At 33.9% G+C, this 17,744-nt stretch overlaps 1 protein-coding gene across 1 annotated transcript in view; it reads left to right on the top strand.

Moving 5' to 3' along the window:
* Window positions 1-17,744, top strand: part of Cwc27 (CWC27 spliceosome associated cyclophilin) — a 225,010-nt gene that overhangs the window by 22,598 nt on the left and 184,668 nt on the right. Inside the window, exons 8-10 of the mRNA XM_027951600.2 lie at window positions 10,043-10,122; window positions 11,271-11,304; window positions 13,323-13,477. Coding sequence (XP_027807401.1) covers window positions 10,043-10,122; window positions 11,271-11,304; window positions 13,323-13,477 — 269 coding nt within the window. The remainder of the gene's footprint in view (window positions 1-10,042; window positions 10,123-11,270; window positions 11,305-13,322; window positions 13,478-17,744) is intronic.

Genomic DNA, 17,744 nt, shown 5'->3' with positions numbered 1-17,744 from the left:
GAGGTGAAGTGATTAGGTTATGAGCTCGTTAATCTAATCAGTGCAATAATCCCTCTGTAAGGATTTAACTGAGTGATAGCTATAGACCCGGAGGATGTGGAGGAGGTGGGTCCCTAGGGGCAGGTTTTGGGGGTATATATTTGCTTCTTATTGAGCAGAGCTCTCTCTGATTCCTGGTGCTATGCTCCCAGCTACTTTCCTATGTCATACTCTCTACTGTCATGACATCCTGCCTTACCTCAAGCCTCGAAGAATGGAGTCGGCCGTCTATGAACTGAGATCTCTGAAACCTTGAGCCTGCAAATAAACTTTTCCTCTTCCAATTGTTCTTGTTAGGTATATTGGTCACAGCAATGAAAAAACTGACTGAAATCTCCTTCACCAAACTCCCACTCAGGTTGAGCTAAATACTTCTTTTTGTGATAATCTGTCTATGCCATCAAAGTATTTATTATACTTCATTATAATGATTTATTTTCCCATCTTCTAACTGTGCTAAATATTTATTTATATAATTTCTGTAAAAATCATATAGACTTTTTTAAATTCCCAATTTATAGATAAAGAAATGAATACTTGGGTTAAAATTGTTCAAGAACATGTAATTAGGAAGTGATGGAATCAGAATTTTGAACTTATATTTTTGAAGCTTTTTAAGTCTCTGATTTGAATGTGAATGCTGCAGAAGCTGTCTCCCGAAAGGCTAAAAGGCTGCTGAGAAATTTGACTCTTAGAACAGAATCCTGAGGTAGAAGGCAACTGTGCAGCACAGTGACTGACCACCTGCCCTTCCCCAACTCCCATAGGGTCCTTAATAATTGGTTGAGCAGGCTTGGAAAGCAGGGGTAAGAAAGCAGTTATTTTATGAATATTTGTTTTGAAGTTAAATTTCTGGTCTAAAGAAAGTTTTGAGCAGAATTACTTTGACTTCACTAGGAAATTAGTTTGATTCTATGTAACAGCAGCATGTGTTAATGTTCAAAGCTTATCTTCTTTCTGCTGCTTCCTATTGTGTCAGTTAGAAAAAATGATATATTTAATTTGATTTATTTTGAGAAATTATACTCCAAAAACAATTTGTGTTTGCTGTTAAGACTGCACTGTGAGAGAATACCACGAAGATAATGCTGGCTTGCTTTTTATTTTCACTCTTCAAACTGAGACAAACACTTTGAATGATTTAGGAAGACTAAGTAAAGTCTTTCCTTTCTGCCAAGAAAATTACAACCCACAGTTCATTATCAAAGGAGCATCATTATCCTAGTATTGTGTCATTGTTATTTCTCTCATTTGACTCTTTAACAGGAGTGCGGGGTGCTGTGTGATAAAATGATCACCACACATCTATATTTTAAGACTTGTTTATTCTTCTTTTCCCTGGCTGCCTACTGGATACCTTTCTATGTGAATATGTCACTAGTTATCCAAGTCCTGGCCAAGGCTTACTTCCTTATCTTTTCTTCCCATACTTCTTTGTTTTGTGACTCCTCTTTCTATTCCCTGGTGTCAGTATCCTCCAAAGAACTTTAGATTCAGTTCGACTTTTGTCTTTTTCTCTGTATTACCAGTTAGTTGCACTATTCTAGCAAGTTTTCACCAAAGCAATATCTCAGATCCATTTTTTTTTTTTATCTGCTACTGTCCTTGTTCAGATCCTCCATATCTCTAGTCTGAACTGCTGTATTATTCTGCACACTGCTCTGCTGTTCCTTCCACTCATAGCTATCAGAGTGGCCTTCCTGAAGCTTAATATGTTACTGTTGCTCTCTGCTGATTATAAAAATAAACTAAATTTCTTGGCCTGTTATTTTCAAGTCTCTACTTTTCAGGACTCTCCTTCACCAACTTGGCCCTTTTATCTATCACTTCTTAAACTTCTCTGGTGATAGAATAACTTGTGCTACCTTCTAAAAAACAAGATTCTTAGGTCCCATCTCATATCCCCTCAATCAGAATTTCCAAGGAAGGGGCCTGGGAAGCTGGACTTATAAGGAATTTTCCTGGAATGCATGACAGGAAAATGTAGGAACTTTGCAGTAGCAGATTTGATTAGCCGATATTCTGCATTTGTGCCTTCTTTCTCTCCCACTTCTTTTGTGCCTTTGGGCTTTCCACTATATAAATTGTCCAATTGTCCCATCCAGCCTCTGGATATCAAAATCATATTTATTTTCAAGCACCCAATATACTATTTTTCTAAGTGTCTTTTAGGTTTTTCCTAATCTTCCTAATTTAATCTAGGCCTTTTTGTATTCCTTTATATTTTCCTTTTAAAAACCTCTTCCCCCCCCCATTATCATTACAAGAAGCATATGACTGTGTTCTCATTTTATACTACTCTAACATCATGCACTTTATTCTCTGCCTTTTTAATTGCATAGAGTCGTGGGCTACCAGCTCGTTGGAGGTAGATTCTGAGTCATAAATGAATGACAGTGTGTTGGAATCGATTTGGTTTGTGATCATACAAACCATACTGAACCTTCATTTCCCACTGACACTATGTGATTTTGAATAACCTAGTCTTTCTGAGTCTCAGTTTTTCTTTTTGCAGTATAGAAATAATATGTACTAGTTAAGATTATGAGATAAGGAGGTGGATAATCATTATTTTGCTACATTATGAAATCTTGAAAAATGTCTTTGAAAGTCAAATATCTTAAAATAGAACAATAAACTATATTTTATAGTTGGTATTTTATTCTCAGCTAAAAAGTATAAAACAATATCTAATATGATTATAATTATTATGTAGACACTGAAGTCCTCATGCCTAACCAGTCCAGAGGGCTGAAGAGCAGCTCAGCCTCTGGAAGCCAAAAGCTTGGCACAGTAGAAGTACTGCCCTTCCTGAGGGTCTCTGATAATAGTTTGAGCAGCCCTGGGAAGCATGGGTATACACATGACATCATGCCCCATCAACAACCTATTTTCCTCTGTGAGTACGTCTTAGTACATTGCAACATTTCTGGCCTACAGAATTTAGCTGGTTTGTCTACTTTATATAATGGACAAGCAGGTAGTTTTGTTTGAGAAAAGAGAACAACAAAAAATTGTTGAAATTTGTGTGCTTAGAGAAAAGGAAATTGCTCTAGAGTGCATGAAATAAATTTTGGACTGATTTCAAATGGAAGTGTCTTTTTGTTTATTTTGCTTAGGTACAGTTCTTCAGACTGTGAGCATGCCTCAAGTACATTTTATCTTTTTGGTAATATAAAAGCTTGGTAAGAAAAAGGAAAGCTAGCTGACTATTGAGAAAATATAACCAATGTAGTTTTTAAAAATTTAGCCTTACTATCTTTAAATTTGTGAAATAACTAGTGTCAAAGCCAAGTAAATGCCTTTTAGAATCACTAATAACAATTTGCAGTTTCAGTAGTTGCATGAAATTAAATATTTCTAAAGGGCTTTAAAATAATGTTTTCATTATTATTTGCTTATCAAGTTTCTTATTTCAGTGACTCCTTAGTGTTAAGCTTTATTCCAGAACCCATCTGATCATAAGTTAATAATTGGTAAGGTCTGAATTGAAGCATTACTTTATGTGAGAGGAGAAATAAGATAGTCCTCTCTGGTTTGTGGATTATCAGTGTGGGATTACAGGCACTCCATCACCCCACTTGTTTATTCATGACAAGGTGTCTCTCCCACATGGGTTAGCTTTCCTCCCTTATTTATTTCAGTATCTTTCTACTACCTGATAAAATCTCTTTAGAATCATAGAATTTTATAGCACAAAGGGATCTGGTCCAACTTCCTTTCTTTATAGATGAGGAAACTAAGACACTGGTTAAGTGACTTGCCAGACTGACTTCATTTCCTTTTTGATAGGATTGCATGATAGAGGGATGCCATAATAATCGTATCTTGGATTCAGAAAAACACATTGTCAGACTCTCATGGTATTCTTGTGAATAACGTGAAGAAATGTGATCCAGGAGATGGTGTAGTCAGATAGATTTATAACTAATTGAATATTTCTGTCTCATGGGTGCTTTGTTGTCAATCTGTGCCTATTTTTTTTAAAGTAAGTAGAACTATATTGGGTATACATGTAAATTCTATACTTTAGTTCAATAAAATCATCAGAATATATATGGCTTAATAAGCCCCAGTTGAATTATTAAGATTAACATATCTGGAGTAAGGAATTTAACATTCTCTGCATTGTCTAGATCACATTTGCAGCATTTTGTTCAGTTCTATACATATTTAAGAAACGTATTAACAAACTAGATCTATCCTGAACAAGGGAAGGTGGTGAAAGGGATGGGAACAATGCCCAAAACCACTTGAATAGAGAATGCTTAAGGGACAGGATATACTTGGAGAAGCAAACACTAAATGAAAATATGATCTTAGACTTCAAATATTTGAAGAATTTTATATGGAAGGTCCCTTCGATGATACTGTTTTTCTTTAATAGTAGTTTCATACAAATGTCTGTTTGGGTTTTAAAATTCATTCATGAATACTTGTGTACAATTTTTGTGTAAATCTTAGAAAATATTTTCTAAGTAAGTGCTTATAGTCAGAAAGGTAGTTTTCATAAGGCCAGTTAAATTATAGGTCCATTAAAAAGTATCTCAATAACTAGATTTTGATACAGTGATGAAATTACTCCATATTCACAGCAATACACAGTATTTCTCTCACTGACATGTTAAGATTTTTACATCAGACCCAGAGTTGTAGAAGAGCTTTTTCTTACCCAGAAAAGGCTATATTGATAGACAAATAAACTGCTTTTGAGAATAAATAAGAATGTTTTGTCCTATTTTACTTTAGCCTATGAAATTAAACTTACCCCCAAAGTTGGGAGTTGTGTTAGCATGATACAGATTGCTGCCATTGGCACAGAGGTTGTCAGAATATTGAACAGTCTAGTTTATTAGATATATCTGTCACACCAAGTTATATGCAACTTTAATTTACTTAACTTTCTAGTTGTTTATATTTTATTGATTTAAAAAAGATGCATTACTTTATTAGTTTTGGATTACTATGGTGACATTTCCATAAATTTAGTAATTTGAAGCAAAACAAATAAACTGTCTTACAGTTCTGATGGTCAGAAGTCTGCAATAGGTGTAACTGAGCTGCCTTCTTTCAGGAGGCTCTGGGAGGATCTATTCCCCTGCCTTTCCAACTTCACTGCCTGTATTCCTTGACATAGCCCCTTCCTCCATCTTTAAATCCAGCAATGACTGGTAAAGTTTTCTCATTGTATCATCCTGAAACTGATTCTCTTGTCTTTCTCTTTCACTTATAAGGACCTTTATCATTACATTGGACCCACTCTGATAATCTAGGATAATTTTTCCATTTCAGAATCTTTGCTATACATGCAAAGTCTCTTTAGCCATGTAAGGTAATATTTACAGGTTCCAGGAATTATGATATAAACATCTTTAGAGGCCATTATTCTGCCTTCCAGTCTCTATCTGAATTAAACTCTACATAGTATATCTTAATAACAGGACTTGTTTGTAGTTCATTTATAGTTCTAGAAGGTAGAACTAGGGTTGGTTGGATGGTGGGAAATTACACATAAACCTTTTTCTCCAGCTAGAGAATTTTTTCATTAATGGTAACTATTTAGAAATAATTGTGTGTGTGTGTGTGTGTGTGTGTGTGTGTGTGTGTGTGCATGTGTGTCTGTGTGTGTGGGAGTGAAAGAGAGAGAGAGAGAGATCCTTTTACCTGAGAGACATGGGTGACCAGTTAATAGTTAGGTCAAGGAAATTCTGATGAGGTGGGAAAATACAATAAGTGGACTCTAAAATTCCTTTATTTTTAACTAAGAGGAAGAAGAAGGAGAGGGAGAGGGGAAAGGGAGGAGGGAAATGGGGGAGAGAGGGAGAGGGAGAGAGGATTTATCTATGAGTTTACAGTAATTGGCTCATGTCATTGTGGGAACTGGCAAATATAAAATATAGAGAGTAGATCAGCAGACTGGAGACACAAGGAATAATTAATGAGTCTAAAATACACAGGCTGGAAGCTCAGGCAGGGTTTCTATATTGCAGCCTTGAGGTAGAAATGTTTCTCCTTTGGGAATCTTCTTTTTCTTAAGGCCTTCAGTTGATTAATGAGGTTCATTTACATTATGGGAGTAATCTCAAAGCTTACTGATTTAGATGTTAATCACATTTAAAAATATTTTGATAGCATTATCTAGACTGGTATTAGCTAAACAATTGGACACTATGCCCTAGACAGGTTGCCACGTGATATTATCATCACTCAGAATTAGAGGCTGAAGCCAAGGTCTAACTTCTTGGCCAGTGTTGTTCCCTGAACCACATCCTCAGTCTTTCTTCCTTTCTCCCTCTATCTCTCCCTTCTTCCTTCTTCTATTTCTTTCTTCCTTTCTTCCATTTAATTCCTTCTGTTTTGCTACTGTTTTATTCTTTAGTATAAAGTTCAAGATAATAATGTGATTTTCCTACTTTTTTTGATGTTCATTTTTAGATTTGCTTGCAGACAGTTTTGAGTTTTCTGTGGAGCTCCTCACAATGAATTCACTTTGTATACTTAAATTTTTTTTTTTTCCAGTAGCTAAACCCTTTAAATAGTCAGCTTTCTCTGTACAACTTTTATAACATTTAAAAATATTTTGGGGGGCTTGTTCTTTCTTTAAAATTATTATTATTCAATGGCATAAATAAGAGACTCAGACTAGATGACTTGGGAAGAACAGACATTAAAAAGAAAGTTTAAATTCATTTTTACCCTCTTTGGGTAAATTTATTTTCTTTGCCTTCAGGATGCAAGAGAGAGGAAGATCTGAAAAAATTACTTTTAATTCTATATTTCTGTGCTAATTCAATTTAAAAAGCTAATTAAAATTTGAAATGATAATGATTATTCAGGTTAGTTCACAGATTCTTCCTGTTGTTGGGTTTTATTTTAAATTAGTATAAAAGAGTTTTGTGCTTTTTCCCTCAAGCTGTTTAAAGTACGCTTTGGGAGATAAACAAGAACCTTTTATTTAAAAAGTAATAACTTATTCTAAACTGACAAATAAAATTGATATATATTTATCCTGTACAAAATGATGTCTTAGAATATGCATACATTGTGAAATGGCTAAATTGAGCTAGTTAACATAGGCTTTGCCTCACATGATTTTCATTTTTTGTGATGAGAACATTTAAAATGAACTTTCTTAGCCACTTTTAAAAAAGCAATGCAATAAGAAGTCTCCTGCCCTTATTTTTTTGCTGTTTGTGTATGCTAGGCAAGCCCTGTACCACTAAGCTACACCTGCCAGTATCTCATTTTAAAAAAATGGATAACCACAATTAAAGGAACAGTTGTAAACTAACATTTACAAATAAGTGAAATAGTATAGCTCATTAATGAAACAGGAGTTTAGAGACCTGAATTATAATCTTACTCCTGCTCTTTATTAGGGTAACTGTAATTTTCTGATCTGTGAACCAAGAGGCTGGAGTAGAGGGTCAGAGGCCAACTCTGGCTGTGGTGTTTATGATTGTGAGGGAGGGAGTCAAGTGGGGAGAATTTATAAGAGTATATTTACTAGGGTAGATGTAGACAACCTGATGTCCAGAGATACAGGGGGAAGGAATTTTAGGGATAGAAAGCATTGAACAAAATGATATTCAGGTTTTGTTCTAGTTTAGGTCACATTTTGTTCATTGTACACTTTTGCATATATCTCTTTCTCTTGTGTGAAACAGACAGGGCTGCTGTTCCCATTTTGCAGGGAAATGTTTGGAGGTCTGATGAAGTCATTCTGTTTCTAAAAATGGCAAAAGATTATGGACTAAAACTTGTAGAATTATAAAATATTAGGTTTTGAAATAACAACTACCATTTTTTAATTTTGTGTTCTTTTTACTATACCACTTGCTGTTTTTTGAAACTTTTGTTCCATTTTTTATAGTTGGACAAACATTATCAAGCAATTATTTTACATTTTTTTTCTTTTTATCACTTCTTAGTTTTATATAAGGTTATAGGATTAAAAATACATAATTAATTACCTAACTCAGATTGTATATCTTTTTAAAACTGCAAATAATAGTATATTTAGATTAATTCTTTGAGAAAGTTTTTTTTTGTTTTATTTTGTCTGGTAAAACTGGACTCTAAACATGTTTTGATTGGATCTTTAAAATGTGGGGAATTCTATGTTAATGCAGAAATTTAAAAATCTGTTATTTTTATCATGGAAGTTATTTCTTAAGGTATGCGTCCACCTCAGAGTAAAACCTGACAAATTTAAGAGCCCATTCTCAAAATTAATAGTGGTACAGAGGGCTTAAAGGAAAAAGGTATTTTCACTTCTCTGTATCTAGGCATTTTAAATATGCAGTTAATATATTTTGTTATGAACTTTTCAACATAAAATTCCTCTTCAGAATAAATAGAAATTATTCTTTCTGTCAATTATAACCTCCTACTGTGCACTTTTATTTAATTAGTTGTGGGGTAGGGTGAGCAGCTTCCACCTCAAGGCACAAAGTATGCTCTGAAACAAGGCCAGTGTTCTGGATCCATAGGGACCTGTAGCAAAAAAAAAAAAAAAAAAAAAAAAATGGAAACACATGAATTTTTTATATATTATTGCCAGACAGAACTGATTTTTTTTTTAGATCCTCTTCCACTTACTAGCTTTGTTTCCATTAGTAAATTACTTAATCTTAAGCATCTATGTAGCATAGCTTATAATCATCTCTTATCCTTTCATTTGAGGAAAGAGGAAGTGAGGGATAGAAATACTGTTTATAGCACAGTGTCTGGCACAGATATCCTAGCAATTTGGAGGCTGAAGCAGGAGAATCACAAGTTCCATGCTATCCTTGACAATGTAGTAAGGCCCTCAGCAAAAAATAAAATTAAAAGGACTGAGAATGTAGCTCAGTGGTAAAGCTCTCCTTGGGTCAATCCCTAATACCTAAATAAATAAATGAATAAATAAGACCGATGACAACAGTAGTAGTTATTTTATAGTTGTACTTCTTATAGTAACTTCTTGTAGTAACTATTCCTATAGATGTTTCTTCTTAATTATTTATGCTAAAATGTAAATTTATTGAGAACATGAACTTTCAAACTAAAGCACCTGAAAAACATTAGTTCCTGATGAATATTCCCATACTTGAGAGGTTCTTTATTTATCTGTTTTCCATTTATTAAATAGTATCTCATGGATGTACTTATCTGGTTACTTGAGTATTTTTTAAAATACAATTCTGTGCATTATAGATGGTATATTTGAAGAATACTTGTGCGTATTTATTTCTAATTATTCTTATGATCTTCTAAGTTTTAATATGAGTCATAATAAATTAGTGATTTTAGTTGTATGTGAATTATGATGGGGATTTAGTGCTTAAAATTGGTAATTAATAGACTTGGTTTTAATGATGTGTCACTTTTCAGAAGAAAAGATTGTTTTTTAAATATTTATTTTAGTTGTTGATGGACCTCTATTTTATTTATTTATATGTGGTGCTGAGGATCAAACTCAGTGCCTCACACATGCTCAGCAAGCGCTTTACCACTGAGCTACAACCAAAGCCTGAAAAGATGTTTTTAAAATAGTATTTTCAGTCAATGAAAGGGTGGGATTCTTTTTTCTTTTTTTTAAATATTTATTTTTTAGTTTTAAATGGGCACAATATCTTTCTTTTACATTTATGTGGTGCTGAGGATCGAACTCAGTGCCTCAGCATGCTAGGTGACCACTCTACCACTGAGCCACAACCCCAGCCTTGAAATTCTTATTTCTAAAGCTTTAATGTATACAGAACTTTTTTTTTTAGTTGTCCATGGACCTTTAATTAATTAATTAATTTATTTATATGTGGTACTAAGGATTGAACCCAGTGCCTCACACATGCTAGACAAGTGCTCTACAACTAAGCTTCAACCCCAGCCCCATGACAAACTTATCAGGAACTTATTTTTGCCAAACACATTGTGTCAGTACTAGATTTTGTGTATATTTGTACTTTTGCAAGACTGTTTATTTCTCTGCTTATGGTGGTATTATACATTTTTTTTCCAGAGCATGAAGGGGAAAAGCAAAAGCAGTCATGACCTGCTTAAGAATGACCCGCATCTCAGTTCTGTTCCAGCTGTTGAAAGGTTAGTCTGGTGCTGGTATGATCCTAAGTTCTTATTTTCAGGCTCAGATCATTTTCTTGTTTCCTTTGTCAGCAAATGCTCAGATCTCATAAGTCAAACTTTTAAAAACCCAACTCCTCCCCGCCAAAATAAACATTTTAATAATGGAGGTAGAGAAGAACTTCTAGCATGATGGAGAGAAGCACTGTAGTCACTTTCACTCTTCTCGGTATCTAACTTTGTTGAATTAATTACATTTAAAATTAATTCTCAAACTTTTAAATCTTAGAATAATCTGAATACTTGGAACTGTTTGCTCAGAAAGTTTAATGTTTAAGTTGTGTTTTTAACTTTATTTGAAACATTTTTATATTGGTTGGTGTCATGGGTAAACAAATCAAGATTGAAAGGTTAGTGTGAAGAAGTCACCATATTTTGGGCCATACCACTGAGTGTAAATTCTCACATCCTTTTAGAGATTAACAGAAAATTGTCTTACTTTCTTGGCTCTTTTTGCAAAGATATTGCTTAGTGTCAGATACAATTGCACATGATTATTGGGCCAGTGTCTCAAAATGGGGAGCTAAAATAGCATTGTATTGAGTTTAATTCATTTTCAAAAGTCCTATTTCAAAACGTTCTTTTCTTAACATTCTTTTATTTGAAGAATTAGGTTTCTTTAGCCAGAATACTGCAAGTTAATAGAAAAAAAATTATTTTCTACAGTTAGTTGTTCATTAAAAAAAGTTCGTTGGTGGCTTTTGCTTTAAAAAAGAAAATTTCTGGGCTGGGGATGTGGCTCAAGCAGTAGTGCGCTCGCCTGGCATGCGTGCGGCCCGGGTTCGATCCTCAGCATCATATGCAAACAAAGCTGTTGTGTCTGCCGAAAACTAAAAAATTAATATTAAAAACAATTCTCTCTTTCTCTCTCTAAAAAAAAAAAAGAAAGAAAAGAAAATTCCAGTGAATCATTTATCTGTTAATGTAGCATACCTCTTATTCATTTTATTAAAAATCATCTGCTGTAGAGTGCCATTTTGAGATTCCTAAGATGAAATAAATTTTGGAACATTAATCCCTGCAAACTATTCTAATTTTTTTAATTTTTAAATAATTTTATTTGTTTCACTTTGAAGCTAAAACTTATTTGTTTTACTTATTTTTTGTAGTGAAAAAGGTGATGCAACAGGAGATTTAGATGATGTGAGTATTAATTTTAGTACATATATGGCTTGAACAATTTGTAGAAAGTTTACATTTTACAAAAAATTAATTTTTTTCCTTTAAAAGATAACATAGAATTGGAGATGTAACTAAGCGGCAGAGTGCTTGTCTAGCATGTACTAAATCCTGGGTTTTATCCCTAGAACTAAAAAAAAGTAACATATATTACTTTTATAATTTTACATGCAAGGTATTGAAAATTTTGAAAAATAAAAATTGTAATATTTTGATATTAGAATATTTTCTTCCAAATATATGTGTTGTTTTCTTACAAAAGTTGAGTCATATATTTGATTTTCTATCCTGATTTTTCTCCTCAGTGATATTACATGAATGAGATGTTGTAATTTTGGTTTATTATGTTAATAGTTTAAAGGTGGATGGGTGAGCATCTGACATGACATATGGGAAATGCTTGCATCAGTTGTTTGTAGCAGTATTCCTTTTTATACAGACATTTCAGAAGATTGTCATATAAGACTCTAGTGATCTTTATTAGGTACACTGGCGAATAAAATTAACAAAATAGAAGGAAGGTGCCCTTTTAATATGTATGAAATAAAATTTTTCTAATTATCCATATGGTACTTTATATAAAAACCCATTGATCTGTGCATTGTATAACTCAATGGAAAGTACATAACTTTCCATTTATGAATATAGATTTATTTATTACTATAGTCAAAAGAGAGGATTCTCAGACTATCTCTAAACTGTTATGTGTTCCTTTTAAATGACTCAATCTAGGAGTCCTTTCCCAGGAAAATGTACTATATCCACAAATAAAATTGTGTGTCTTTGCAGGGTGTGTGTGTTTTAGATCTGAGGCCTAAGCAAGGCACATATATGTCAGTGATTATCAGCTTTCAGTGCTTAAGAATTTAAACATCTTGCTAAAACATTCACAGTTTCTATCCCGAGAGGTTTTGGTTCAAAAAGAATGCAATGAGGACTAGGATTTTACTCCTCCCACCCCAAATAGCCATGTAAGTAGTTTGAGAACCAGATTTTGAAGACCACTCACTGATGTAGGGATTCACAAGCCTCAAATTAAGAATCCTGCCTCACCATGAATCACAAGATCAAAGAATCACAAAAGGAAAACTTGATATAGTTTCTTCCTTCTCTTTCTCTCCCCTCTCCCTCTCTTCACTGCTCCCTCTATTAATGCTGGGAGCTCTTCTAGAAATCAAAGATATAGCAGTAAGCAAAACAGTCCAGAATTTTAGCTCTCATGGAATGTTTTCCTTAATTGGTCGAGAGACGATAAACACATAGATACTAAGTGCTTTGGAAAATTAGCCAGGGAAGGGTAATGAAGAGCACTGGAAGTGGGAGGTTGGTTCTGCCATTTTAATGGGATGATCAAGAAAAGCATCACAGAGAGAGTTGTATATGAGCAAAGAGCTGAAGGAGAGAACAAGGCAAATGATGCAGATACCTAGAATATGAGTTGCAAGTTAGAGAATAACTCCAAAGTTGGCTAGTGTTCCTGGGCTGCAGTTATAGAACATTAAATTATGTCAGGGAGAGAAGCGTTTTGAGTAAGTTGGGAATCCATTGCATGTTTTTCAGGAGAGAATTAATTTCTATGACTTAGATTATAGGAATAAATCTCAGCTTCTGCATTATACCTCCTCTACTTGAATTAATTCCCTGGTTGAGGTCTATTCTGGCCAACTGCCTCCAAAACCACTTTCCCATTGGGAGAAGAATAGGAATGTAGATAAGATACAATATCCCTGGTGATATAGATTGAGTAGTCTATGCAGTACAGAGGAACTAGATATGAATTGAGCATACAACCCTTTCTGGGGTTATGTAGTTGGCCTAGAGCAGACCCTAGGGGCATTCCCACCTGGGGCGGAGTATTCAAGCTTTTAACTAGTTAAAAACACAAAGCTGGCTGAGAATGCAATAAAGAGAGTCTGAGATAGATTCCTTGAAGAAAAGGGGAAATTAAATGACTGACAAATACTCTGTTTCAATTTCTGCAGGATGGAGATGAAAGTGCTGAGCATGATGAATACATTGATGGTGATGAAAAAAACCTGATGAGAGAAAGAATTGCAAAAAAGTTAAAAAAGGACACAAATGCAAATGTGAAATCAACTGGAGAGGGAGAAGTGGAGAAGAAATCAGTCAGCCGCAGGTGAGTCAATTGTTGTGCTCTGGCTATTAGAGTTTTTTGTCTTTTTAGGTTTGACTGAGTCCTTTACTAAACTTATATATTTTTTTCAAACTGCCATATCATAATGTTTAATAAATGTAACAGTTGTGCAAATTGTCCCATTTAGGGGCCTCAAAGAAAATGGACTAGGCTTAAAGAAAGTCTGTTCAGCAATAATAGTCCCATGAGTCAAATTCCACTTCATTTTTCTCTGATCCCTTTGTGGAAAGGCTCTGTATACTTTTATATGTAGGGAAAGCAATGTATTAGCTAGATGTAGAAAGTTGTGTTTGTTTAATACCAACGAGAATAGTTGAATCATTTTCATAGAAAGAAGAGAGACATCCTCAAACAATTTAAGTGATTAAAATTTTTCAAAATTGGTGAAGAAAGTGTGTGGGCCTGAAAATATTCTTAAGTGTATTTCCAGGTCTGATTTACCAAATACCACATACCCCTCCTAATCTCAGTAGTATCATAAAAGAAATTTCAGTAAATGATGAGGAATTCACTGTTGGATGGTAAAATTTTGTTGGATTTTGTGACTCAATGTTTTATTCTTCTGAAATTCAACTCAACTGAAAAACTCCTCTTTATGATTCTGTGATCACACTTAATGGTATACATTTTAAATGTTGCTTTATGAAAGTAATGGTATTTTTTTTCCTCAGATGGTCTACATTTGGGTAAGATAGATGTAACTACATATAAATAACACTTTTTTTCTATTATATTTTTCAACCTCATGTAGGAAAAAAAAAGCAAATTTTCATTGCAGAGGTCCTTCAGTTTTCTTTTTGTAACCAGAAACAAAAGTGATTCTTAGGAATTTTCCCTGAAGGTAGAACTTTTTGCATTCAGAAATGGTATTTAATTATCTCTTTTTTTTCCCCCCAGCCTCATTCACCTGGCAGTCAAGTAATCGCTGTTGAATAGTTTAATATAGATTAACTTTGGGCCAAACTGAGGGAAGATATTAGTGATCAGATAGATGCTTCTACATACATGGAGTTAGAGCCTCCCATTGACTCTCTAACTTTTAGTCAAATCATCAGTATAATCAAGGATGTGTAATGTTTTTTCTCTCTCACTCAAGGCAATGTGTCTTCTGACTTTTAAAGATTAAGTTTATAATAGAACAAAACCTTTAAATTTCAAATAAATAAACCACATACTTATTTATATTATATTTAAATGCTCCTTAGGCCTTTGACTATGTCTTCTTGGTTTTTGTGTAACTTAAAATACTTACATATGCAGTAGTTAATGTAAATTATAATTTGGCAAAACTGAGTTTTCCGTAAAAACTAAATAAAGCTTATTTTACATGTAACTTTCATAATAGTCTTTATAAAATTGGTTGCTTAATAACAAATAATTAAGAGATTACATTTTGCAAAATATGTTCATTTTTAAAACAAAGGGTTATCCTTAAACGATCCTCTTATTATATGGCCTAATGAGCAAACACAGCATTGATGGCTAGATGTAGAAACATGATCTTGATTGGGAGACTAGTAGGGGCCATTTAAAAGTTTTTACAGGTGAATGATACATTGAAATTGTATTTAGTGGAGAGAATGAATTTATGGAAGGGTGTGTTGGGTTGCTAAAGAAACTGATAAAATACCATAGACTAGTGGCTTCAACAACAGACGCTTATTCTCAGCTCTGGACACTGAAGATCAAAATCAAAGTGCTAGCCAGTTTGTTTCTTGGTGAGGACCCTATTCACACTTTCTTGTTGTGACTTTACATGACAGAGAAAGAGGGCTCTGGTGTCTCTTCCTCTTCTCATAAGGACATTGATCTCATCATGGGGGTGTACAGTTAATTAGCTCCCAAAGGCCCCACCTGCACTTAGCATCAGAATAGGGTTTAGAGCTTCTACATGAATTGGGGCACAAACATTTGGTCCATAATGAGAGGGGAGAATGGAGGAGCAAGTTTGAAAGCTTTTTCAGTAAATCCACTTGAGAGATGGTGTGAGCTGAACTAAGGAACTTGCCATTTTATAGAATTTGCATGAACATGGATTTAAATAATAAGAAATATTCTCAATCTCATTTGAAGCTTAGTTTTATGATAATTCTTAACATAGGAATGTCTTGGTAGTATCCACTCATGTTAACAATTTTTCCTTTTTTTATAGGTGAGAATAATTTGCACAGTTAAAATCAGATAACATTAACTGCATGAGTATTTTGTGTATTCATTGTATTGAAAGGAACTATATTCAAATGGTTTAAGGGTCTACCAAGAAAAGTAAACTAAATGAGAAAATTAACTCCCAAGATGACTTAAAAATTTAGATAAATACATGAACATTGTAGGCATTATTTGATTTTATCTTTTAGAATAAAATAGTTGGCAAAATGAACCTATAAAATGTAGTGCAAACATTTATTTAAAACTGTTCTTTTCTTCACCCCATATTTTCAACTTTGAAATACTTTTCTCTCTTTCCTTCATCCTACCTCTCCTACCCACAAAGAGAAACAAAAGAAAAATAAAAGAGTTCAGACAAGAGGAGAAAATATAGATTTTTAAGAGAAAATTCAGTTTTTCTTTCTGTTCTAGAAATTTCCATGATTATCTCATGATCACATATTTTTAAGTTCAGAAAATTTCCAAAACCGTTAGTACTTTTTGTTAGTTATATCAGCTTCAGTATTGCTTAAGTTTCTGGAGTTAATTTTATAGTTAAAAAAATAAATAAAAAAACAACAACAAAAAACAAGAAACTCCCAAGTTTTAAAAAATTATAATGTGGCAAAAGAATAATTATATCTAAAGGAAGTTCACTGTTTAGTTTGAGTTACATTGGGTATAGTCAGAAAAAGAGGTCAGTGTGAAATCATTATCTATTCAAATCAGTGTTCTGGATGTATACAAACTTTCATCTGGATGTACTTGAAATACTTACTCTGTTATCCTTCGGTAATTTTCTTATTTGAGCAGTGGGATCAGAGACTAGACTAGCCTACCAGCCCTTTAGGCAAGGAGCTCTTCAAAAGTATACTTTTACTGAAAATTTATGGTATTGCTTCTTTTGGTAAGAAAACATCTGGAATCTGTTAAAGTTGTTTATCACTTTGGATGTTAAAACCTACAAGCAGGTTTACTGAGTACATAATATTTAAGCTGGAGAATGGTATTTGACAATGTAATTTTCAAAAACAAAAAAAAAAATACAGTAGAATCTTCCCCTAATAATGTATTCTCAATGTCTCTGGTCATGTCTTTGAAAAGTACTTAGGGGTTCAAGGGAAAATCCAAAACTTTCCCTGACTCTGTCCTTATGGAATAGGTAACCTTATACCTATTCTGATTTTTCTAGGATTTCCCTTGCCTCCTCTATTTTTTAAAACTTGTCAATTTATCTTTCTTTCTTGTTCAACCCATTTTGATATGCCTATATCTTGACTATGGATGTTGTTCAACAGAATCACATAGCTGCGTACAAGTGGAGTTTTAGTTTCCAGCCTCAGCTGTGCCACTTGTGCTTATCTTATGCCCCACAATGTTTACATCAAACCTCCAGCTCACTCTCAGCACATCACCTAGCTTCCTGTTTTATAAAATAAAAGGAAACTTCTTCAATTCTTACTCTTTTCTCTTTCCTCTTACCCTTTTAGACCAATTCACACCTCCTTCTGTGCTTGAAATGAAGGAATCTCTCTCCCCATTCACAAGGGACTATCCTCTCCCTTGCCTTCAGTTTTCTCCTTTCAACTGGTCATTTCCCTCAGCTTGTGAATACAATTAAGCCTGTCTAACATTTGAGAGTAGGAAGAAAAGCATTCTATTTTATTTCCTGTCCCACCTCCTTACTTTTTCATTTTTTCTAAGTCCATATCATCTGGCTTTCATTCCATCACTTGACTGAAATTACTTTCATAAAAGCGATCTGCAGGCAAATCAAATGGGATTTTCTAATTTTTGTGTGTGTGTGTGTATGGTCTATCTGCTGTGGAAATTATCTTTTCCCTCTTGAAACTCATTTTCCTCAGGAATTTTGCCATTTAAATTGTTGTATGTGATTCAGGAGCATTAGTATAATGTAGGAACTTAGTCTCAGACTCCACCCCACACCTTTTGAATCAGAATCAGCTCTTTAACAAGATTCCCAGGTGGTTTGTATGTACAGTACATTAATGTTTAAGAAGCAGTTTTGTAGAATCCTAAGCTGGGGACATTAGGGGGAGTGGGAATTGAATCCAGGAGTGCTCGACCACTGAGCTACATC

This window comes from Marmota flaviventris, chromosome 5, assembly GCF_047511675.1.
Source record: "Marmota flaviventris isolate mMarFla1 chromosome 5, mMarFla1.hap1, whole genome shotgun sequence".
NCBI classification, from domain to species: Eukaryota; Metazoa; Chordata; class Mammalia; order Rodentia; family Sciuridae; genus Marmota; species Marmota flaviventris.
The sequence above is the reverse complement of the archived record's forward strand: the minus strand, read 5'-3'. Positions and strand labels throughout refer to the sequence as shown.